The sequence below is a fragment of the Macrotis lagotis genome, chromosome 1 (genome assembly GCF_037893015.1).
Source record: "Macrotis lagotis isolate mMagLag1 chromosome 1, bilby.v1.9.chrom.fasta, whole genome shotgun sequence".
Lineage (NCBI taxonomy): Eukaryota > Metazoa > Chordata > Mammalia > Peramelemorphia > Peramelidae > Macrotis > Macrotis lagotis.
The window spans coordinates 440554491-440578840 of NC_133658.1; the positions used below are offsets into that span (position 1 = coordinate 440554491).

Genomic DNA, 24350 nt, shown 5'->3' on the forward strand with positions numbered 1-24350 from the left:
CTTTCCATCCCCCACCTCATTGGTTAGGGTGGGTTTGTTCCAATACTCCTTGCTAGCCACTACTACTTCTGGTCTTTTTTTATGTCTATCACTCAATATCTTATTTTAAGATTTAATAGTGACTATGATTTCCCAAGTGCCTAACCCCCAGTTTTCATTTGCAACTCAATTCCTGCCCTCATTCTAGGGGACTTCATCATACAAAATACTCCTTCAAATGGCCTTAAATTCCCCATTTCTTCAATGTATTAAACTCCCATAATCTATCCTGCATCTCACTTTACCTAAGTACAGGAATGATCATATTCTTGTTTTATAACTTTACTTCCTGCTCACTTTCCAGTATGTTCAATCACCACAGTGGCTGTCATATTCCTATGCAAGTATCCTATTATTCTTTCGTACTTTGGTTTTATCTTATCCTACTACAATATAAGGTTCTTGAAAGTAGGAACCATCTTGTTTTTCTGGTTTTTGTATTCTTAGCACATAGTGCAATGTTACTACAGAAGACAGAGCTTAATTAAATGCTTTGTTTTTAATTTTTCCATCACTCAAAAGTGATGAACTTTATTTATTTTTTAGGTTTTTACAAGGCAGTGGGGTCAGCGACTCGCCCAAGGTCACACCGCTAGGTAATTATTAAATGTCTGAGGCTGGATTTGAACTCAGGTCCTTTTTTTTTTTTAAAGGAAAAGTGATGAACCAAAGTTCATCACATACATGTTCAAGTACTCTGAATTTCCTTTATCATATCTTTTATCTTTCCACCTCTACCCTAAACCTCATTCCTCCTAAATCTACTTTGTTTTCATTATAATCTCCAATTTTTTCAACTTTCATTACTGTAACAAGCCACCACCCCTTCTCCAGTTTTCCCTTCTTATTCTTGACCTCTTGGTAAACCAGCTCACTCTACACTAATTGCTGACACGCTTGAATCCTTTTGCCCTTTGCCCTACGGCCAGTCTTGTCTTGCCAAACCCCAATCCCCATCTTCAATCTCCCCCTAATTCCTGGCTCTTTCACTGCTGCCTACAAATGTCCCTAAAGTCTTCCCATTCTTCTTCTATTTTTATTTTTTTGCAAGGCAATGGGGTTAAGTGGTTTGCCCAAGGCCACAGCTAGGTAATTATTAAGTGTCTGAGGCTAGATTTGAACTCATGTAACTCCTGACTCCAGGGCTGGTGCTCTATCCATTGTGCAACCTAGCCACCCCCAAAGAACCTCCCCATTCTTAAAAAAAAAAATCTTCATCAGAGAGTACTATGCCCAATAACTATCACCTTACACATTTGCTTTCCTTCTGAGCTAAACTCCTTGAAAAATCTTTCTATAATATTTTAGTATATTAAGTTTATTATTATATAAGTTCATTATTATTATTATGGGTTTTTTAATCATTTAAGTCCTCTGAAATTTGGCATCTAGAATTATTGAACTGAAACTCTACTCCCTAAAGTTAACAGTATTTATTAGTAGTCAAATCTAATAACTTTTTCTCAGTCCTCATCCTTCTTGACTTCTCAACAGCATTTGATATTACTGATCAATTTTTTATTCTGGATGTTTTCTATTCATTTTTGGTCCTCATCCTACAAATGTGATTGTTCCTCAGTATTTTGCTGATTTTTTGTTTTGCAGGATCCAGATCATGCCCATGGTTTCCAAAGCCTTGTCCTGTGGTCGTTTTCTTTTTGCTTCATAAGATTCCAAACCTATTCACTATTCAAATCAGCTATTTATCTACACTGTGCTAAACATTAAGTACAAAGACTTAAACAATTCCTATTCAGAAGTTTACATTCTATCAGGGTGGTTAGGTGGCACAGTGGATAGAGCACCAGCCTGGAGTCAGGAGTACTTGGGTTCAAATCCAGTCTGAGACACTTAATAATTACCTAGCTGTGTGGCCTTGGGCAAGCCACTTAACCCCATTTGCCTTGCAAAAACCTAAAAAAAAAAAAACCCAAACCCCCAAAAACCAGAAGTTTACATTCTATCAGGATAGACAAGAATACATTTTTTAAAATACAGTTTTCTAAAAATTCAGTATAAATACAAAATTAATAAATATAAATATATACAAAATATTTAAATAAAAGAAAGTCTGAAAAAGTGGTAAACAGAATTAAAAGAAAAGAAATTTTATAATGTAAAGGAAAAAGACTCCATTATGAGGCTGTAGAAATGCCTACAGACAAGAAATGAGAGTGTCATTTGAAGAAGAGAAAGCCAATCTGGCTGAATCACATCATGAAGAAGAGGAAGTAAAATACGATGTAACTTGAAAAAAGCAGGCTGTGGTAAGAGTGTGAAAGGCTTTAAAAGGTAAAAAGATAAGTTTATACTTTATTCCAGGGGCAGTAAGAATCCTTTTCATTTACCAAGTTGGGAAAAATTCATAAGTTACAGAAAATCACTTTACTAGAATGAAGGATGGACTGAAGACTGTTTCAATAATATAGGTGAGGTGATGAAAGCTTGCATCACCAACTAACAGGATACTTCAAACTGACATTTTAACTCCACATGTCTATAAGAATTCATTATTTTCTTCCCATGCCCTCCATTACTCCGAACCTCTCTATCATTTTTGAGGGTACTATCCTTCTAATTAACTAAGTTTGAAACCTCAGTTTCATTGACTACTCCTGTTTGATTTATAAAGCACTTCACAATTTGGCTCTCTTGTGAGTTTCCAATCTTCTGACATTCTAAATTCCTCCACACACAAGGCAATCTGGTCCTGAGAAGATGGCAGAAGAGAAAAGTTTTTATAAACTTTTACAGGCAATAATAAAGAAATGATAGGAGATATCTGATTAATATTAAAGACTAGAGCAGGAAAAGGATATATAACACCAGCTCTGAATAAAGACAAAAGGAGCAGGAGATAAAGGCAGAGGGAGAGAGGGTGGTAAAGAGGTCAGAAAGAAGGGAGGAAGGAAAGAAGGAAGGAGTAAGTGCTAGACCTCACAAAATAAGGGAAAGGGCAGGAAGAGATTTTTATAGAGGTTTTAAGAAAGGTATTGAGGTTCAAATGGATATCCTCAATTTTTCAATAAAGTAGCAAGTGAACACCTGAATAAGAGAAATTAAGGTGGCATTTGAGTCTTGTGAAGAAAAGAAGGTCTGTCTTATGATAATTTGGAGTTACATATGTGGCCTGTCTTATGATAATTTCTTGTCTTTCTTCTTTTGTATTTTGCAGATATTTTACATAGGCCTAAGGGGACTGAGACAATAGGAAGAAGTGGAAAGAGGAATTTGTTCATAAAAGGGAATTTCAGAGTTTCACATCATGGAAGCTCTAAAATTTTACATGAGTATGGCTAAAGATTAAAGTTATAGGTCATAGAAGATAAGGAGTTTTATGAAACTAAGTGTATACTGAAGAGTAATGATGTAATGAAGAAATGGGAAGTTAAGCTATATCTTGGTATGGAATTAAAGCTTTTTAAAAAACTTCACAAAAGTTATTAATCATCTCTATTAGTTTCTGAACGCAGAAAGGTTTAGGGACTGGCAGTAAGGGAGACCTAAGAACAAATCATGGTTGATTTATTGAAAACATTATGTTTTCTTTTGCCCAAGGCATTTAACACCCCAAAATGTCAGTTTTCTCATCTCTACCATGAAAGATGGACTATAAAATCTTTAAGGTCCTTTCAAGTTTTAGATTTATGCTCCTCACACTTCAACTTTTTTTTTTTTTTTTTGCAAGGCAATGGGGTTAAGTGGCTTGCCCAAGGCCACACAGCTAGGTAATTATTAAGTGTCTGAGATCACATTTGTACTCAGGTCCTCCTGACTCCAGGGTCGGTGCTCTATCCATTATGCCACCTAGCTGCCCCTAAGATTTATGCTCTTCTGAAGTCAAACATAATGACAATGGAAAATAGGGATCATTTTTGCCTCCTCTTTGATTGTGATCATATCTTCAATTTTTCTTTCACTTTGCTGACAGAGCTAACATTCCCTAAATTACATCAAATAATAGTGGGGAAAAGTAGGCAATCTTGTACTTGCCGTAAAAGGTTCTAGGCTTCCAAGGCAAATAAAAGTAAATCTTGTTTTTAAATATATCTATATATCTATATGTATGTATATATATCTATATCTATATCTATATATCTATATATCTATATATATAAAGAAATGCCTTAAAAGTTTTTTTTTTAACATAAATGTGTTGGATTTTGTTGGAATTTTTTCAGTGATATTAATAACATGGTTTGGTTTACATAAAAATAATGGAATATGACTTAAGAAGTTATGAATGAGAAGCTCAAAGAAGTACAGTAAAGAACATAGGGCAAAGCATAAAAGTGAGCTGTCAGTTTGCCTGACCCTATAGCTATAGTTACTTCTATTTGGGACCAGGGATAAGGGTAGGAATAGAATTAAAAACTGAGAACTTTTTCCTTCCACCGGGCAGTCAGAAAAAGGCACCAAAATTCAGTTACCTAAGAAATAATAGGGCCAACAACATTCAAAGGGGTGCAGTAATAAAAAAAGACATAAGACTTGGATTTGTATCTCTATGTGACCCTGCTCAAGTAGCTTAACCATTCTGAGTTTCATATCATTTCTGAAATTGAGTTAAATAATATATTCTTTCTAGTTTAAAAATCATGTATGATTTCTAAAAGCTTCTTATAGTCCTATGAATTGAAGCGTGCCAAAAATTTTACATACCGTGCCACCACAAGGAACTGATCGATCTGTTTATCAATTAATGGATTATATGCTTCCCAAACTTTTGTTTCAAGCTTTGATTGGTCTCTTCCATCTTCCTCACCTAGAAAAAGAACACACATTCTTTTAGAAAAGTGCAGAATTAAAAATAAATCTAGAGTAAGTTATTCAGATAGAGTAAGTTCTTAACCTAGTATCCATGAACTTGGAAAGTTTTCTTGATCACCATATTACAATAAAATCAGTTTCTTTTGTAAATTCATATGTATCATGCACTTAAAAACATTAATTTGAGTAGAACACGGGCTTCTTTTTTTTAAATAAAAGAAAGATTTTATTTATTTTGAGTTTTACAATTTTTCCCCTACTCTTGCTTCCCTCCCCCCACGTCTGTTAGTCTTTACATTGTTTCCAGGCTGTACACTGATCTAAATAGAATGTGATGAGAGAGAAATCATATCCTTAAGGAAGAAATAAAGTATTAAGAGATAGCAAAATTACATAATACGATAACTTTTTTTTAAAATTAAAGGTAACAATCTTTGGTCTCTGTTCAAACTTCACAATTCTTTCTCTGGATACAGATTCCATTGTGCCTGATTATTGTATTGATGGAATGAGCAAGTCCATTGAGGTTGATCATCATGCTCATGTTGCTATTAGGGCAGTACACAGGCTTCTACAGAGTATCAAAGGGTTTGTGACATTAAAAAATGGTTAAGAATCTCTGAGATAGAAGTTAGAATAAAAAATTGCTAATGTCATTTATAATTATGTTAAATTATATCAAGATTTTTTTTTAGATTAGATGATGCATCTAATGCAATCTGCTTTTAGGTCAAACTATGAATTAAAAAAAATATTATTAGGGTTCTGGCCAAGATGACCAGACAATTCTTTATGTCACTCAAACTAAATAAGATCAAAATAATTATCTTCCTTCTTTACCCTCCATACACACACAAGGAAAAGAATATCCCTTTTGAAATATCTTAAAATAATATAGTAAATGTTTTATGACTTCACATGTCTAATGGATATCATATTGTTTGCTTTATAAATGGGTGGGAGAGGGGCCAGAGAAAGAATTATGGAATTCAGAATGTAAAAAAAAAAAAGTAACATAGGAAAAAATTTTAAAAGAGTAATTAAGAAATTTTTAAAAAGTAGTAATAATCTTGGCTGAACCCTAATTTATTCAGGAGACAGCTAAACATTCTGTTAAAAGTTGCTTCTATTTTCAAATAAGATCAAATGACTCAAATCCTACCCTGAAATGAATAAAATTGGGAAAATGTATCTCCATCCAAACAATTAGAGAACTGATACAATGTACTTTCTTCAATGCAACAGCGTAGACAGTGTAAAAATTATTACCCTAATTTTACAGATAAACATTACATCATGCTGCCAGCTTTCTATGAGAGTAAAAAGGGCTGTTGGTCCACAACCACTCCACTTCCCTTAACACAAAGATGCATGTGAAAAGTCTTACTTTGATCTTGGTCTAGAAAACTGTCAAATCCTATAAGCTGGGAGGTAAAAGAAGAAAGAAAACCATGAAAAATATTATGTCAGAGCTGAAAGAATGCTGGTCTTAGGTTCAGGAAGATCTACATTCAAATCCTCCCTCTTCTACTCATTGGCTGTGTGTGATCATGGGCAAGTCTCTTAAATACTTCCTATACTTAAATACTTCTCATTGGCCACTCTGGGCAGACCAGAAATCAATCCTTGATTAGTGTCTATTATTGTTGTTAGTCTTAGATATGCTCCAGTCATACTTCAATTTATTTCCCTAGTTATATCACCATGTTCCTTAACACGTGTATCTCTTGCGTACATGCCTCCCCCAAGCAACCCTCTTTTCCTATTTTGTAAAAATGAATTTTCACATGGTACAACACGAAGGACTACTACCATTTTGAAAACATAATCAAATTAAATCTGCCATTTCTCCTTGACACAAGAGTGTTAGTGAACTCTCCCATGGTTTCATTTACACTTTATATGCTTCCAAACCAAACTATTTCTCGATTACCACTCCTGCTCTCAAGGGAAAGGGAATGAAATATTTTTTAACTGTGCCTTACATCTGTAGTAAAACAATGTTTTCTGGATGAACAAAGTAATGGGGAAAGTGTTAAAAACTTTTTTTTTCAATGCTGTTGCAAAACTTTTTAAGAATTAAAATTCCCCAAAGATAGAACAAGCTACTTCATTCACATAAGGTGCCCCAAGACTGATCACTTGATGTGGCTAGAGAATAAAAATTCCTGCTCAGTTATAGTTCCTCTACAAGTCCACTCGCTGGGATTCTTATTTATTTCTTGGAGATGGTATACCTACTAAGAAAAAGTAGAGAAATTTAAGGACTAGTAGGTAGCACAGTGAATGAGTTCTAAACTGGCTTCAAACATTTACTAGCAATTTACTGAGCAAACCATTTGCTTGTCTTAATTTACTCATCCATAAAATGAGCTGGAAAAGACCAAACCACTCTATTATCTTTGCTAAGAAAACCCCCAAATAGTTGTCTTACAACAAATTGGATACATCTAAACCAATTGAAAACAATTCTTTAATTAGAAAGTTTTATTTCTGGTTAAAAAGTTTTATTTTTCAACTTCTGCTCTTGTTAAAACTTGATCAGCTAGGTGGTGCAGTGGACAGAGCACCAGCCCTGGAGTCAGGGGAACCTGAGTTCAAATCTGACCTTAGACTCTTAATAATTAACTAGCTGTGTGACCTTGGGCAAGTCACTTAACCCACTGTCATACCAACCCCCCCACCAAACTTTATCAATAAAAGTAACCCTTATTTCATATATTATGCTCTAAAAACAGAAATATAAACAAATTATGTCCCTTTACACCAAGGGCAGGGAACCTCTGGTCTGCAGGATATATGAGGCCCAAGAAATCATTTGATCTAGTGCTACAATGGCAACAGCAGGTAGGACTTGAAATTCAATAAATTTAGGAGATTTTTAGGCGTAAATTATTGAAATATCTGACTAAATATAACAAGCTAATTTTTAAGACGAAAAGGCCTGCAAATGTTGTTTACAGATACAAATAGCCTTTGGCAAAAAAAAAAAAAAAAAGGTCTCCTCACCCCTGCTTTAATCAAAATACTTTTCCTTAAAAAGAAATTTGGTCATATATTACTCTCCCAAATCAACTCCAGGGGGTCTCTGAGGTCAAATACAAACTCCTCTGTGTAGCTTTCAAAGCCTTTTGCAAATTCACCTCAACCTATCGGTTTCAGTCTTATTGTATATTATTCTTCCTTTGCACTATGAGATTCAGCCAAACTGGATCTCTTTCTGACCCTCAATGATCCTATCTAATTGATGTACCTTTGCACTGGCTGTAACTGATGCATATCAATTTCACAGAATCAATCTCTCTCTCTCTCTCTCTCTCTCTCTCTCTCTCTCTCTCTCTCTCTCTCTCTGCAGTTCAAACAGCATCTTCTACATGAAGTCTTTCATGATTTCTCCCCGCAAGTGCCCTCCCTTCCAAATTACTCTGTATTTATTTTCTCTATGAATGTGAATGTGCATATGCACACCCACAGAGAAACAACACATACTCATAGCAGAATCTAAGGAGCAGAAAAAAATTCATTCCTTGTAATCCCAAGAATCTAGCACAATGGTTAGCACAGTCTAGTTACTTAATAAATGCTTGCTGATTGTTAATGGAAGAGAAATTTAAGAAATCCTTTACACATGATGTTTCTCCATGAATCCCTGGATTTCTTTGAAGTTTAACTTAACCATTGAATTGAACTACCCATTAGACCTTTCCTGATCCCTGAGTTATTAAAAAAATTCTAAATATCTTTAACTTATATTCATGTTTTCATATTGTCTACCTGCAAAATTATTCTCCATGACGATAAGAACTGGTATATTTCTTTTTTTTATCCCTAGTATCTAGTGTAGAACCTGGGATTTAGGACAAACTTAATAAAAATTTAGTGACTGATCAAATAACCCCTCCCTTCCTAATTCATCTCTTTCGTAAAGTTAATTTTTTCCTAAATAGGGTTGGCTTAGAATCATGGAGAAAATATCAGACTAGATTTCAGAGAACTTGAAAAGAGGCTAAGTCAATGGAGATGGATACACCAATTGCAGATGTAGGGAAAGAGGATGTCACAGGTGCAAAAACGAACTAGCTGGCTACCTCAGAAACTGGGTATGAACAAAGGATCATGATACTTTGCTAACATGTACCTGTAAATTCACCTTCTTGTATATATATTTTTAATCCCTCTCTTACCTGGATTTTCCAAAACACCTGCGAATTGGCCCATTAAATATTGGAAAGTCAGGTACTAGACAAGTTCCTGCTCAAAGCTATATCCACATAGCAAAAGGCTCAGTCTCTTACAGACTCTCCATATTTGTGAAGTCAGGATAGCCTTTACAGGCTCAGAGGATTCAATTTCCTAGAGACAACATCTTAGTAGCATTCTCTGTATGCAGGGGTATGAGGTTAAAGGAAGGAATGCTATCTGGTAAATGCAAAGTTCATATGAACTATATGAAAGGTCTTCTCTTTGGGGAAAGGACTCATTGCTTCTCTAATGCAATTTTAGTTTACTGGTTAATGGTTCCAAACACATGACTCACACCAGGCTGGCAATAGATCTCAGCAAGGCAACATAATATGTAGAAGCTTACCCTCCTTTAGCAAGTCTGTTATATCTGCTTGGTATCTGTTACCCACTCTAATTTCTCCTTTATCAGCTAGAAGAGTCTTCTGCTGTGGATCATAAACTAGAGAATAGAAGAAGAAATCCTAAAACACAAAGACATATAAAAAAACAAAAAAATTATCAAGTTTTCACTTTTTAAATTAATAAAAAAGAAAAACTGTAGCATAGCAGTGAATAAAGACTTAGCTGCAGAGTCAGAAGGATCTCAGATCAAGTCCTGTCTCTGATACATACTGACTATATGAACCTATACAATATATTTTAAACTCTTAGTACTCCAACTTAGTAGCCAAAACTCTAGGTTAAGTTGCAGAACTGTCACTGATCTGTCTTTGTAGGGAGTTTTTCCTACACTGAGGAAACCACAGATCCAAACCAAATAAGCAAAACAAACCCCAAACACTACTACTAACCAGTGAAGAAAATTTGGATAATTTATTGTTATTTTTACTGAAACAAGTAGAAATGCTTATGCAATTTAATTATAAGGAGAAATGAATCATGTTAATCACCTTCATCATAATATAAAGATCATATAATATTCTCTAAGGACCCTTCCAATTCTGAATTGTGCAATTATGTGATTCAGTTCAACAAGGATTAAGGAACTTCATGTCTGCCTAACCATGTACCACACTTGACCTAAATTTCCTTTTTGAAAACGACTTTATCTACATAAACCTCTATCATCAAATGCCTTTCACAGACCTCATTCGACTCCTAACTTCATAAACTCAAAACAATGAAGACCCTATTTTCACATGAAGAAAATGTGGAACAAAAGCTGATGTACTTCTTTCCCAGCACCCTGATTAAAGTAGTTACAAATAGTGACTGTTTAAGAAGCAAGGAGAATGAACAAGAGTTAGTTATTCCTAATTCCATTATATCATATCAATCTTGAAATGTTGGCATTTAATGAGTCAATAAACACTCAGATGGCAAACAAAATTTAGCATAATGGAGAAAATATCAGACTAGATTTCAAAGAACTTGAAAAGAGGCTAAGTCAACAAGAGATGGATACACCGATTGCAGGTGTAGGGAAAGAGGACATCACAGGTGCAAAAATGAACTAGCTGGCTACCTCAGAAACTGGGTATGAACAAAGGATCATGACATTTTACTACATGTATCTATCAATTTATCTAAATACTTTCACCTTTGTATATGTATTTTTAATCCCTCTCTTACCTGGGTTTTCCAAAACACCTCTTTTTTCATTCCTTCAGTTTTGTCAGAACATTATGCCAGGAAATAGTGACTCCTTTCCAAAACTATTTTACCTTTAAGTCCTGAACTGGCTCTAAGTTAAGGGGAGGTAGCATATACAGAGATCAGAAGAACCTCTACAAAAAATTTGCTTTAACACACCAAAGAATAAGAAAAGCACTGTTTTCTCTTACTCCTAGAATAAATCATCTGTTTTTAAGTTTCTCCTCAATAAGGATTCAGAGCAATGTAGTTTAGAAATCATTCATTCCCAGTGGGCAGATTACGAGCACATATTTATAGCTTGAACATAAGTAGATCTCCCTGCTAAAGAAAATCAAATAAAGCTATCAAGAGATGTGAAACAGTTAACTTGAGGGGATGTGGTCCACTTGCTAATATACAGACTCAAGGTCAGAATCATTTCAAGCTAGAAGAATAAGAACTTCAATGAGTTTCCTACTGGAAGTAAATGTAGGGGTCTTCTAACCTCAGCCATTAAGGAAAACAAGAACTATTGAAAATTCACTGAAAGTAAAGTTCATAGATTCATGCTTAAGTCTGGACTTCAATGAAATAAGACTATATTAAAATATTTCTATTCAAACTAAGATTCTTTATGTTAAATATTGGACTATTTTTTGAGAAAAAATTTATTTGGATCATCATGATGTGAGGTTACTGAGTTAAAAGATAATCCTGAGACAGTGTTTAGGAAATAAGGTTTCAAATGAATTGGAACCCTTCCCTGTCAATCAAATACTTCCTTTGGCAACAGCAACTCTTTACACCTAGTAAATACATAAAATGTTGTCTTTAGATTGTCCTGGGGCTGAGGCTGATGGTGATACTATATGACTTTCCCAAGAGTCAAGAGACACTCAAGAACAGAAAGAACGATGTTTTTCCAACAGTTCATATTCTGTTATGAACTGCCATCTTAAGCCATTTCTCAATGAACTTGAAGGTCTACATAACAACATTTAAGTCTTTCTGAAGGTCCTATGGGGGGGGGGGGGGGGCACAGTCATACCTCCCGCTCCAGGTATGACTTCAGGGACTCCGTCTCATTAAGCAGAGTGACACTACATTTGCCTCTAAAAAAGAAAAGAAATAATATTTGAGAAGAAATACAACTGTACAGCAAAAATGGGGTATGCAACTAATATTGATAAAGAAAACAATTCTATTTTGAATTCCTACAGTCATTACCTGATATGCGTGGCAGGAAGAGACTCTAGCTGCCGGGACAAGAACAGTTCTCGGTGTCTTAGCTGATGTTTAAGCTTCTCTGGCAAATCAACCATTTCTGGATTTTCCATTTCTTCTTCCATTTCCCCTGAAGGAAAGAATTTTTAAGATCACTAAGATATTACTGCCAGGTCCCTCCTGACCGATCAGAAAGCACAACAAATGACTCATCTAAACAAATATCACAGGACTGAATCATAGCCTCCCACACTGGTTATCTCACCTAGCTCCATTAACTCACTGAGCAGGAGGATAAGCCCCACATTTCTGTATTCCGGGGTTAAAGATTACAAGCAGAAAACAAAACATATTAGCTGGAGACACATGAAAATTGTGCTCAAGGAAAAAGAAACTTGTTAAAAAGCAAGCAAAACTACCATGATGACCATAGCAACAAAGAACCCAGTAAGAATCATAGGGATGAAGTGCCAATTTGGCATTCTTTTTTCCTACAGAGTTCACTGGTACCTTCCTCATATTTTTCCTCCCTTTTTCTCCAGGCATATTTAGAGAATTCTTGTCCTCATATAGTAATTACACATCTCCACAAATGTACTTAAGAGAACTGATATGAGTAGACTACTTTATAAAAGCACTGATGGACTTGTCAACACAGATGGAGATTAGGAGTCAGGCAAGATTGTACCAAAGAAAAACAATCTAGGTCTGTAGACTCCTGAAATGCTAAGAGTAGCACTCATAACCAAGAAACCACCAGGTCTACATATCAGGGATATCCAAAGTGAATTGTGGCCCTAAAACTAGCAGGTGAGACAGAAGGTAACAAATCAAATAACCAAACAAGCCCTAACAGGAATCAAAACAACTATATATATATATATATATATATATATATATATACTCTGAAAGAAATCACATAGTTCCCAAATTCTGACAGTCTGATAGATTAACTCTCTAGCACTTTAGATGAGGACCAAAGACAGAATAGTAACTCTGAGGGGTGCAGAAAGCAACATGGAGATAAGACATAATGATGAGGGAGGGCCCAAAACACACTGACAGCAGCCAACAAATCCATTACAACATGAGATGCTGTAATGGATAAAATTACAAAAGGGGAAAACAGAAAAATCTTGGGCAAGTAGAAGCTAGAAAATCTTTCTGACTCTACTTTCTTTTACCTGAACTTGAGAAACAAACATCCCACCTATGTATATAAGGTTTTGAACCTCATCCGAATACTGACAATTAGCCCCAAATAGTTTTAAAAGAGTAGCAAATCAGAAACTAACCAGAGGCTTTCCATAATTTATGCTTTCAAGTTAGTCTGAAACAAGAATGATAATCTGGTGGTAAAGAGAATTTTTTTTATGTTTCTTTTTTTTTTGCAAGGCAAATGGGGTTAAGTGGCTTGCCCAAGGCCACACAGCTAGGTAATTATTAAGTGTCTGAGACCGGATTTGAACCCAGGTACTCCTGACTCCAGGGCCGGTGCTTTATCCACTGTACCACCTAGCCGCCCCTCTTTTTTTTTTAGGTATTTAAGAGAATTTTTCAAAAGAAAATCTAGCCAAAATGCCTAACTACCTCTGGCTCATCTTCTTTATTGAAATACATAGATGTCACTTTACTACCCATTTATGGCTGTCAAATATTAGGCTTCAGCTAGTCATAAGGAAAGAACTTATGTTTTCTTTATACCTAGTCCCTCCCTTCCAATCCTATCTCTAGTCAAAAGTAAAAGGAAACAGCATGCAAGCAGGTTTTTGTTTGTTTTAAAGCAATCTCTTTCTCACCAGGAAATAATTCTACCTCTTTCAGTGTATTTTACTCTATATGTTTCTCCTTGCCCCCTCCCCTTCCCAGGGACAGATATTAATAACACCCGAACTAAGTGAAAATAGAAAAAAAAAATCCTCACAAAGAAAATTCTCTTTTCTTACCTTCCTCGTCGTTTTCTCCCCCTGGTCCGGTTTTATAGTAGACTGACAATGCTATATAACAGACAAACACCACCCATTATGGCAGAAGTTAAAAAGAGACCTTGTTATGTACATTTGATTTTTGGTTGAATGCACCTGATAACACTATCTACCTTTCCAAAATACACCCAAATGAAACCTACACTAGTAGCTCCCTGAACCTTAAAAAAAAAAAAATCACACAGCAATATATCTGTGACTTAGTTATGACAAAGGTACTATGGATAACTAAGGACTTTATTTCAGCACACTACATCAACATCAACAAAACGAAAAACAGTAATTGAAAGGATAAAGTATAAGACAAGGGGCACATCTATATAGTTTGTAGATTTGAGACAACCTCAACTGTCAAGCAAGCTGTGGAGGGGATTCCTATATCCTTTCCAATGTGGAGATTAAGTAATTTACCTAAGTGGTGAATACCACCTAGAGTGTTGGACTTAGATCAACTATTATCTCAGATACTTAACTAGCTTTGGACAACTTGGACAAGCCACTTCACCTGTCTTCCTTTGTTATCTATAAAATGGAAATACTAATAGCACCTATATCCCAGGGCTGCTGTGATGAACAAGTGAAATATTGGTAAAGCACTTTGCAAACCTTAAGTTTCTATATAAATGGTAGCTATTGTGATTACTGTTGTTATTGTTATGGAAACCTAATTAAGAAACAAGCAGGAAACTCCACTATTTCACCTAGTCTTTTTTTTTTAAAGAAACTCCACTATTTCAGACTGGATATATTTGGCTTTTTCCTTAGCAAAAAAGGAGATCATAACCAAAAGATTGGGAAAGGAAAAAAAATCATGGGGAAATAGCCTATTCAGTAAATGATATAGAGGATGGATGGGACATAGGGTAAGATTAAGATTGAGCCAAAAAACAAAGAATCCAAAGAGAATAAATGGCAGTAATCCAGTCAAATTTAGGTAAACACAGTTAAGAAACTGAGCTGGGGAAAACCCTCTGTAAACTGAAAGAGGATGTCATCAGAACCCTGTGCACCAAATTCAGTGAAGTAGACAGGAATGAATGTTCCACTAGGACTGACTTCAGGAAATGCTTCCTGCTTTGATAGTAGATTTTCAAAGAACTTGTTAAACAGCAGAGAGGGTAAGCTGCTCATTTCTGAGGGAAATAATATTATACAGAACAAATAAAAATCAAATAAATTATGTCAAAACTTTTGCCAAAAATCAAGAAAAATATAGAAGTAGCAAATTAGACATTTTATTTGTCACTATAGGCAAATCAAATACTAGCCAAACTTTAGTTGTCTCTCACCAGATAAGCATTCTTGATTTCTAATGGTTCTCTAAATAATGCAAAAGTATCAACCCTTATGGTTTCCATATAAATAAGGCAACTTTTGGGTCTTTTTTCTAGTGACAGTTTCCCTAATCTCAGTCTATCAGTAATAACTGTGTGGTGAAACTTTTTTGTTACTTTTTTGTTGCTTTATGAACTCCCTCCAAAAGTTACCACAAACATAAAAAGTTAAAACGATTAAGTAATCAAATGGGGAGGATAATAAGAACTAAGAGATTTAGAAAATTTTTTTTAAAACTTTAAAAAAATTTTTTTTTAAGGATAGTAGGGGTTAGAGGTAAACTATTTCCTTATTTAGTTTAATTTCTCCTTAAATGCAAAAGTTGAACCATGGCATTCAATATGAGGTAGACTCTTGATTATTCATGATTTAAATCTAATTTTAACAGTTTTGAGGGTTCTATTACAGCAGGAATTACAAAAATAAATAAAATATAGGCCTTATGTACCCTCAATTGTTCAGCACTTTTAGTTGCTCATTTCTGGTGCTATTTTCTAGCTGCTTGGTAGAAATGAGAGAAACATCAATTTGTAATAACAAAAACCATAAAAGGTTTAGGAAACAAACAAGAAATAAGTATGTGATCTATATAAAAACTATAAATCTATAATAGAAATAAAAAAGACTTAAATGATTGGAAAAATTTTCGGTATTTCAGCATTAGATGGTCACATTAATATAGGGAAAATGACAATACATTCCAAATTAACATCTCTTTTATGTAAAACTAATGAGAATACCAACAGTTTCTTCACAAAACAGGCCAAAATCATGATGAAATTTATGTGGAAAAAGAGGTAAGAATATCAGCCCTTATCTCCATTCCATCTTGCATTCCAGGACTTAAATACATTATAAAACAGTTATTATCAAGACTACTATTAATACCAGTAGACAAAAATAAATTAATAGGTCAGTCAGTAGAATAGAACCAAGATAACTGACCAATCAACCAAATATATAATCACAATGTTTGTGTTTCAGAAACAGTTAACACTAAGTTTTGCAAAGAGTTTTATACTTATTACTACATTTTTTCCTCATAATAATATTGTGAATTAATGCTAAATATACAATTTTCTCATTTTTTACATCTGAATAAACTAAAGTCTATAGATTTTAAGTGACTTGCCACTGGTCATAAATGGCACAACCACACAATGGCTACTTTTAATAAATAAATATTAAAATAATATTAATAAATGGTGCATTTCAAATGCTGCAGTTCAAATGTAGTATATGAACTAAGGTCTCTCCTGAGCCTTGGGACATTCTTTCCATGATAACCATAAAAAAGAAAAGGTGGGAAAAGAAATTAAACAACCATACTTGGTAAAATTGGTTACTAATTTAATGGAAATATTTCATACCATAAATCTCACTGCCTTCTAGTTAGATGACTTAGTTTGAACATAACATCAATTTTCCATTTGTACATGCATTCATTCTGGCAACTCTGCTCCATAGAAACCAGGCTAAAATCTCAACAATGGCCATATATGAAACTTCACAAATCCCTACCCTAAAATTTTCAAGAATCCCCAGGCCCACTCATCTTTATAAGCTGCTTAAACCTTTGTTCTCTTCCTGAAATGTTATAACCATTTACTACTTTGTAACCTATGACTCCCTGGACCTCAGCTACCATCTCATCTGTAAAATCCAAGAGTTAGATGAAAGACTGTCTGGGGTCTCTTTCAGCTATAATCACAAGAGATCATCTCTTACTGAAGATGATGAACTCCACTTGGCCCCAAACACTTAAAATTCTATTTCATTACTCTTCTTCCCATCTACTCTTCTAAAGTTCAATATTCAGAATTAAGCAAAAAATTTGTGCCAATTTTTTTGAACCCAAATGCCAATGATTATGTGTTAAAATGGTTTCAATTCATTTTCTTCCCAACACTATCAGTCCCCTTCAACCCCATATGTGGACCTTCATTGTACTTGGAACATAATTCCAGTTTCCTGACCACTTAGGAAAATGATAAGAATTCTGCTGACTTTCTGTGGAAAGTTCAGCAAATTTATCTGCTATGTTCTTGAGATACATTCAGTTACAAAGAAAAGGCAAGCTTTTTCTTTTTCTTTAAGATATTAAAAAAAAACCAGGTAGTTAGGTGGTGCAGTGGATAGAGCGCCAGCTTTGGAATCAGGAGGACCTGAGTTCAAATCCATCCTCAGACATTTAATAATTGCCTAGCTGTGTGATCTCGGGCAAGTCACTTAACCCCACTGCCTTAAATAACAGATTTTTTTTAAAAAACAGCCTGAAAATTCTAAAAGATCAGGATTTAAAAGGGTACCACTGGTAAGATCATATTGAAAGACAATTCCAAACTAGTCCTTGAACCTTCTTTGAAGTTTGATCCCTACTCTTAAAAACCAGGAAAAAGGAAGGAGACAGACTAAACTCTTTGGATAATGGTGTAGTGATAGAAGCTCAAATCTCAGGTCTGACAGTCAGGGAGGATAGGAGGGAATAACAGTCAGTCTCATGGCAGATAGATGGGGGAGGTGGAATAGTGGATTTGAATCACTAAATTTGGAGACAGGAAGACCTGAATTCAGTTCACTGGACAAGCTGCTTATCCTCTCAGTTTTAACTTCTCATCTGTAAAATATTAATAGCACTGATTTTGGAGGTTTCTTTGGAGAATCAAATGAAGTGATACATGTATTTTACAAATATTAAAATACCATAGTTACTGCTAATCTTACTGTGGGATATGGGGTACATTTTGTGTTTGGAGAGGATATTGAACCAGAAGTGTTTCTTGGTAGAAGGAATTAAAAAACAATTTTGAACCATGATTCCAGTACTTAGGATGAAACATGATATGAAAAAGATAGAGAGTGAGAGTGCACATATATTTTCCACCTGGCTGCACCCTTTTGGTCTTCTCTCTCATGTTGACAGGAACCTCCTAAGTAGGTGCCTTTGATTGGACGGTAAGTTCACAAATTGCAAAACCTGCATTTAAAGAGGGGTTCCAGGCCAATCACCTCTTCATTTCCCATCTAGTTTTTTTCCCACCATGACTTATTTGGATTTATCCACCAAAGTTTTCTGTTGGGTAACTTCCCTCCCTCCCCTCTTCATTTTCAACTTTTCATTGGTGTGCTGTCTTCCCCTATTTGATTTTTAAGTTCTATGAGGACGGATACAAATTTCTGCTAAAAATTAGTGTCTGTCACAGAGTAACTGATATATAACTCAATAAATGTTCACTGACTTAATAAATGTTCACTACAGTGGAAAAAAAAAAGTTTAAGGGAATAGTGACTAAATGTGGACATTTAGGTCCATAAAATTACAAAGATGTTGACTAGGTTTATGGAGGAGAAAAATGACAGAGCTGATCTGATTATGAATTCAGAATTAGAAAGTAGGGTTGTAGGGAATATGTATTTGAGAGTAAAGAGAAACATGGCTTGGGAGCTGTCTGAAATAGTGGGGCAGATTGCTTAGAAATGAAAAGGTTAAAACTCTATGATATACATTAAGAATATAATACAAACAACTTTGAACCATGATTCTAGGATTTAGGATGAAACATGATATTCAAATGACAGAGGTGAAAGCAGAATGAGACATTTTTACTTGTACATGATCAATGTGGAAATTTGTTTCTGCTTGAATATATCCTTGTAACAGGAAAAGTGATTTCTCTCTCAGCTAGAAGATAAAATGGAGAAAAAGATGGATTTTTCCTTTCTGAAAGATAAAATTTAATTAAAAAAATTTAACTGACTGGGAATATGGAATAAAGTGCCACAAGAACTTTGGTCAAGAATCTCCCTCATGACATCAAAAATTAATAGATACCAAAAAGCAGACAAAGAGGATCCTATGGAACAGTTGGCATGTAAAATCCCCCATCCAGGTTTTCTAGCACCAATGATTTCTTTTTTCTATAGCTACTGGGGTCTCTCTGGATCTCCAAAGTTAGTAATAAGACCAGCCAGCATTAAATGGTCAGAGTCTGAGACTTTTAAAGATGTGAAAGAAGAACTGAAAAAAAGCATTTGTTTTTACGGAATCAAGTCTGGCTCCAGTGTAAATGGAGAACACAAGGAGCTTTGTAAGAGAGGATTAAGCAGGTGCAGTATGGAATAGAGGCTCTGGTTTCTCTATCATATAACTAATTAGCCAAATGTTTCAGTGCTTTCTTCACTCACTCTTCCTCCTTCTCTTTCTCCTCTCTTAATCTACACTGGCATAGCAAATTACTCCCTGTCATAAAACCACAGTATATTTCTTTCTCCATCACTGTAAATGCCCACTCCTTGTCCAGGATGTATATCCCTAACCTAATTTAAGACTCACTTGTGCTTAGTTTTGGTCTTTATCTTTACCTAAAGCACTTACAAATTTTGTTAGAACTGATTAGACTAAATCAATCAATTACCTAAGTGTGTATTATGTATAGTACTTGTATTAGGCACCAGGCTAAGTACTGGGAATACAAAAGGAACAAAAAGATAAGACTTTGTCTTACAATATAATGGAGAGACAACATGTAATCAAATATTTACAAACAAGTTATATACAGGATAAATAGGAAATAATTACAAAAGGAAGGTATATTAGAATTCAGAGGTTTAGGAAAGATTTGTAAAAGATGAAATTTTAGTTAGAGTTCAAATGAAGCTAGGGGAAGTTAGCAGATAAGAGATGAGGAGGGAAGAATATTCAAAGCACTGGGGAAAGCAAGAGAAAATGTCCAGAGATAAGGATTGAAGTGCCTTGTTCACAGAACAGCAAGGAAGCTAATGTTAATGGATGAAAGAGTACGTGTCAAGAAGTAAAATGTAAGAAGTCTGAAAAGAGAAGAAGGAGGTAGGTTATGAAAGGCTTTAAATGCTAAATAGAGCATTTTGTATGAGATCCTAGGAAACAAGGAGCCAGCAGAGTTTACTAAATAGGGGAGTGACATGGTCAGACCTGTGCTTTAGGAAAATCACTTTGGTGCTGAATAAAGAATGGACTACAATAGTCCAGGTGTGAAGTGATGAGATATTTATCAGTCTAAGTACAAGTTCTTACTCACAAATACTATAGTATTAGACAAATGGTGCAAAGATGGGATCCATAGACCTTGGAAACAAAACTGGATATGGGGGGGGGGGGCAGAGGTGAGGGGGAAATAATGAAGAGTTGAGGAAGAACAGTCCAGGTGTGAAGTGATGAGATATTGAGCAGTCCAGATATGAAGTGCTAATGCATGAATGCTGCAGCATTAGACAAAATGCTGCAAAGATGAAATCAACAGGCCTTGGAGAAAAAAAAAGTGTATAGGGGAGTGGGGTGAGAGGGCTGAAGAGTTGAAGATGAACACTAGGTTTTGAGTGTGCCCTCTAGATTTTTGGGAAGAAAGGAAGAAGTGTTTAGGGAGAAAGCAAATGAGTTCTATTTTGGATATATTGAATTTAAGGTGTCTCCTGGACATCCAGTAGTTTTGTTTTGGACATGTTTAGCTTTGTACATCCACAGGGGACTAAACTCCCTGAAAGGAGAATGGGAAAGTACAAAAGGGTAGTAACAGAATGTTATTTCACCACTCTTCCTTAAACTGTTACTTTAAGTCCCATTTATAAGAATAATGCCTTATTCTTTATTTATGAATTACATCAATGGATGTGTGCTTTCTTCACCCTAAATGTATAGGGGGGAACAGTAAAAAGAACAATAAGAAAAATAAGACTAGTATTAGAGAACATGTCTAAATCTACTTTAAGGACTAAGTCACTTTATTATCAAAATAATCTTTTAAAGAAACTATAATATATATATATAGAGAGAGAGAGGCATTCATCAGAGTTCCTTTATACAAAATCCCTGACCAGGACATTCTGCTAATGCTACAATCTATACACAGATGGTGCCCAAGAAGAGACAGCAATTTCAAGATTTAATATGGGATCAATCAATTCTCTACATTTTAAAGAGAAGCAGTCAACAAAGACTTGGGAAAAGTTATGAATCTTGTTCCAAGAACAACCCATCTTTAACAATTTTATGCAAATAATCTCTATGCATCTAGATGATGATGAGGATGATGATGAATGCCTATTATCCAGACTATGATATGCATGTTGATATAGAAAGTAAAAAAGGGAAAGAAGAAAGAAGAAAAAGAACTTTCTCTACAAACTAATGTGCAAAAAAGACTAATGGAAAGAAGAAAAAGAACTTTCTCTGAAAACAAAAAGTTGGAAAAAGTTTATACTTTCTAAGTCAATGATAATTCAATATCCTTCACCCCTTCTAAATTCAATCAGTTGTCAAATCTTATTCATTCTATCTCTACAATATTTCTTTATTTCTTGTATCCATTGCCTTATCATATAGTCACCAATATCTAGCTCAGGCTCTCATCACCTTTCACCTAGGCAGGTAGGGAGTGCAAAAGATAGAATTTGAGACTTGAAGTCTGGGAGATCTGAATTCAAATACTGAATCAGGTATAACAGTAGTGTAACCCTGGATAAGTCAAACCTCTTACCTCAGAGATTTCTGCCTAAATGTTCTCATCCATAAAATAGAGATGATAATAATAGCAACTAGCTCCCAAGGTTATTGTGAAGACCCAATCAAAATGTTATATAAATGCTTCTTATGATGATGATATAGTAAGAGCTCCATCATGCAATATACACAATAATTATGGAACATAAACATAAACTCAAGATTTTAAAATATAAAAATATACTGTGAATTTAGCTTAAGTCTAGCTATTGAAGTGTGTAATCTATAGTCTCTCTCAAAGGATAGAATGTGGCTATTCTGTTTCACAACATTTACCTACTCTCCAACTCCTTCATATAAATTCATTTTCAAATCAAAATTATGACAAGATTTAGAAGCCTTCTGAAAACTAATGCTTAATAAGAAACAGCAGGGATTCCAAAAATCGCATGGGACAGTTCCACCTCTATGGGGTTAACTTAACCCTTCCAAAATTTCCAGGAAGAGAGAAGACACAATTTTGCCAAGTGAGGGACAAGAAGCTCTTTACAAACTATCTAATTCAGTCCCAGAGATCTACCTTTAGGCACAGTCAAAGATTCTGAATGGTGATTGGCTATGCTGATTTTAGCAATACTCTATACAGTTTACATTATTGTTGCTTTTGTTTAGTCATGTCAGTCATGTCAACTCTTTTATGACAGATGCTTTCTTGGCAGAGATACTGGAATGGTTTGCCATTTCCTTCTCCAATTCATTTTACAGATGAAGGAACTAAGCCAAATAAGGTTAAGTGACTTGCCCAGAGGTACAAAGCTAGTGTACCTAGTCTGAGGCTGGATTTGAATTCATGTCTTTCTGATTCCAGGTCCAGGGCTCTAAACACTGCCATTACCTAACAGCCCATAAACATAGTCCAGTCTTCCACAAAGAGTGTTTGAAACACCAGAACAATACACTTCAGAGTCAATATTCACAGAAAATTGGGAAAGGAAAAGACCTGAAAAAGTTCCTTGGCATGTAAAAGTCTGGCTAGATCATAGTATTGTTAGGTGACATGACAAATTATTACCATGAATCTAAAAGATTCAAGTGACTCTAAAGAAACATTGAACAAACACAATCCAATCTTCAGTCTTTAACAAAACTGATAAAGATAAAGAACACAGGATTATCAGATTTATAAATAACATGGTTTATCTGATAAAATTGACCAGCACTCAGAACAATTTGTGCTTAGGGGAAAGAGGAATACACTTAAAATCAAAAGAATTTGAATCCTGCTTCTGCCACTTTGTAGGAATGTGGTCTCAGGTTGGTCAGTTTCCTCATCTGCAAAATGAAGGAACTAGACACATTCTCTAACACCCAGTTTCTCTCACTCTATTATTCTGTGATATGGATTACATGAAAATGCTATGTCAAAACCAGTAAGTTAAAATCCTCAAGGACAAAAGCCCTCTAAAATTTTTTAAAATATTTATTTTTCCAATGACATGAAAGATTCATTTTTTCTAAGATTTAGAGTTTCACATTTTTCTCCCTTCTCTTCCCTACTCCCTTTCCCTGGCAGAAATAAGGGAAAAAACAATAATACAAGAAAAATATTTTAAAAATTGAAAATTGTAAGCCTTTGTCTGCATTCAAAATATATAATTCCTTTTCTGGATGGAGATGGTATTTTCCATCACATGTCCTTTCAAAATGCCTCTGATTATTGTGCTGCTGAGAGAAGCAATTCTATCTTAGTGTATGTATAATGATTTTCTGGTTCTGCTTACTTCACTCAGCATCAGTTCATGCAATTCTTTCCAGACTTTTCTGAAGTCCCTTCCCTGATGATTTCTTATAGAATAATAGTACTTAATCACATTCATAACCACAATTTCTTTAGTCACTCCCCAATTGATGGGTATCCTCCCTCAATTTTCAATTCTTTATCACTACGAAAAGCTGTTAAAAATATTTTTTGTACCTATGAGCCCCCCCCTTTATGATCTCTTTGACATACAGATCAAGTAGTGGTATTATTGTATCAAAGGCTAAGTACAGTTTTATTACATATTATTATGTCTTTGGAGAAAGTTCCAAATTGCTTTCCAGAATGGTTAAATCAGTTCACAATTTCACCAATAATGTTTTAGTGTCCTAGTTTTCCCACATCCTCTCCAACATCAATTACTTTTCTTTTCTGTCATTGTAGCCCATCTGATAGGTGTGAGGTAATGCCTCAGAGTTGTTTCAATTTGCATTTCTCTGATAAATAATAACATGGAGTATTTTTTTCACATGACTATAGTTTTAATTTCTTCATTTGAAAACTCTGTTCAAATCAACTTGAGAATTATTTGTATAAATTTGATACTTTTCTTTATATATTTTAGAAAGGAGGTCTTTATCAGAAACGCCTGCTGAGAAAACAAGTCTTTCCTATTTCTGCATACCTTCTAATTTTGGTTGCAATGGTTTAGTTTCTGTAAAATTTTTCAATTTAACAAAATCAAAATGACTTCTCCTCTTTACATAAATCTGACACATAAACAATTCTTTGCTCTCCTAATTGGCTTAAGGTAAATAACTTTTTAGGTCTAAATCCTGTGTCAATTTCAACCTTTTCCTGGTATGGGGTGTGAAATGTTGTTCTATGTTAGTTTTTGCCACACTATTCTCCAGTTTTCCCAGTGGTTTTGTTTTGTTTTTTA

General features: G+C 34.8%; 1 protein-coding gene across 8 annotated transcripts in view; it reads right to left on the reverse strand.

The window, feature by feature from the left end:
• Nucleotides 1-24350, reverse strand: part of MTA1 (metastasis associated 1) — a 225085-nt gene that overhangs the window by 90642 nt on the left and 110093 nt on the right. For 5 of the 8 annotated variants that reach the window (XM_074213317.1, XM_074213310.1, XM_074213311.1 and 2 more), the window contains 5 exons: nucleotides 13800-13850; nucleotides 11857-11983; nucleotides 11678-11741; nucleotides 9398-9515; nucleotides 4702-4804 (listed from right to left, as the gene is read on the reverse strand). In XM_074213317.1, coding sequence (XP_074069418.1) covers nucleotides 4702-4804; nucleotides 9398-9515; nucleotides 11678-11741; nucleotides 11857-11983; nucleotides 13800-13850 — 463 coding nt within the window. The remainder of the gene's footprint in view (nucleotides 1-4701; nucleotides 4805-9397; nucleotides 9516-11677; nucleotides 11742-11856; nucleotides 11984-13799; nucleotides 13851-24350) is intronic. The other 3 variants (XM_074213313.1, XM_074213312.1, XM_074213316.1) reach the window with 1 other exon arrangement.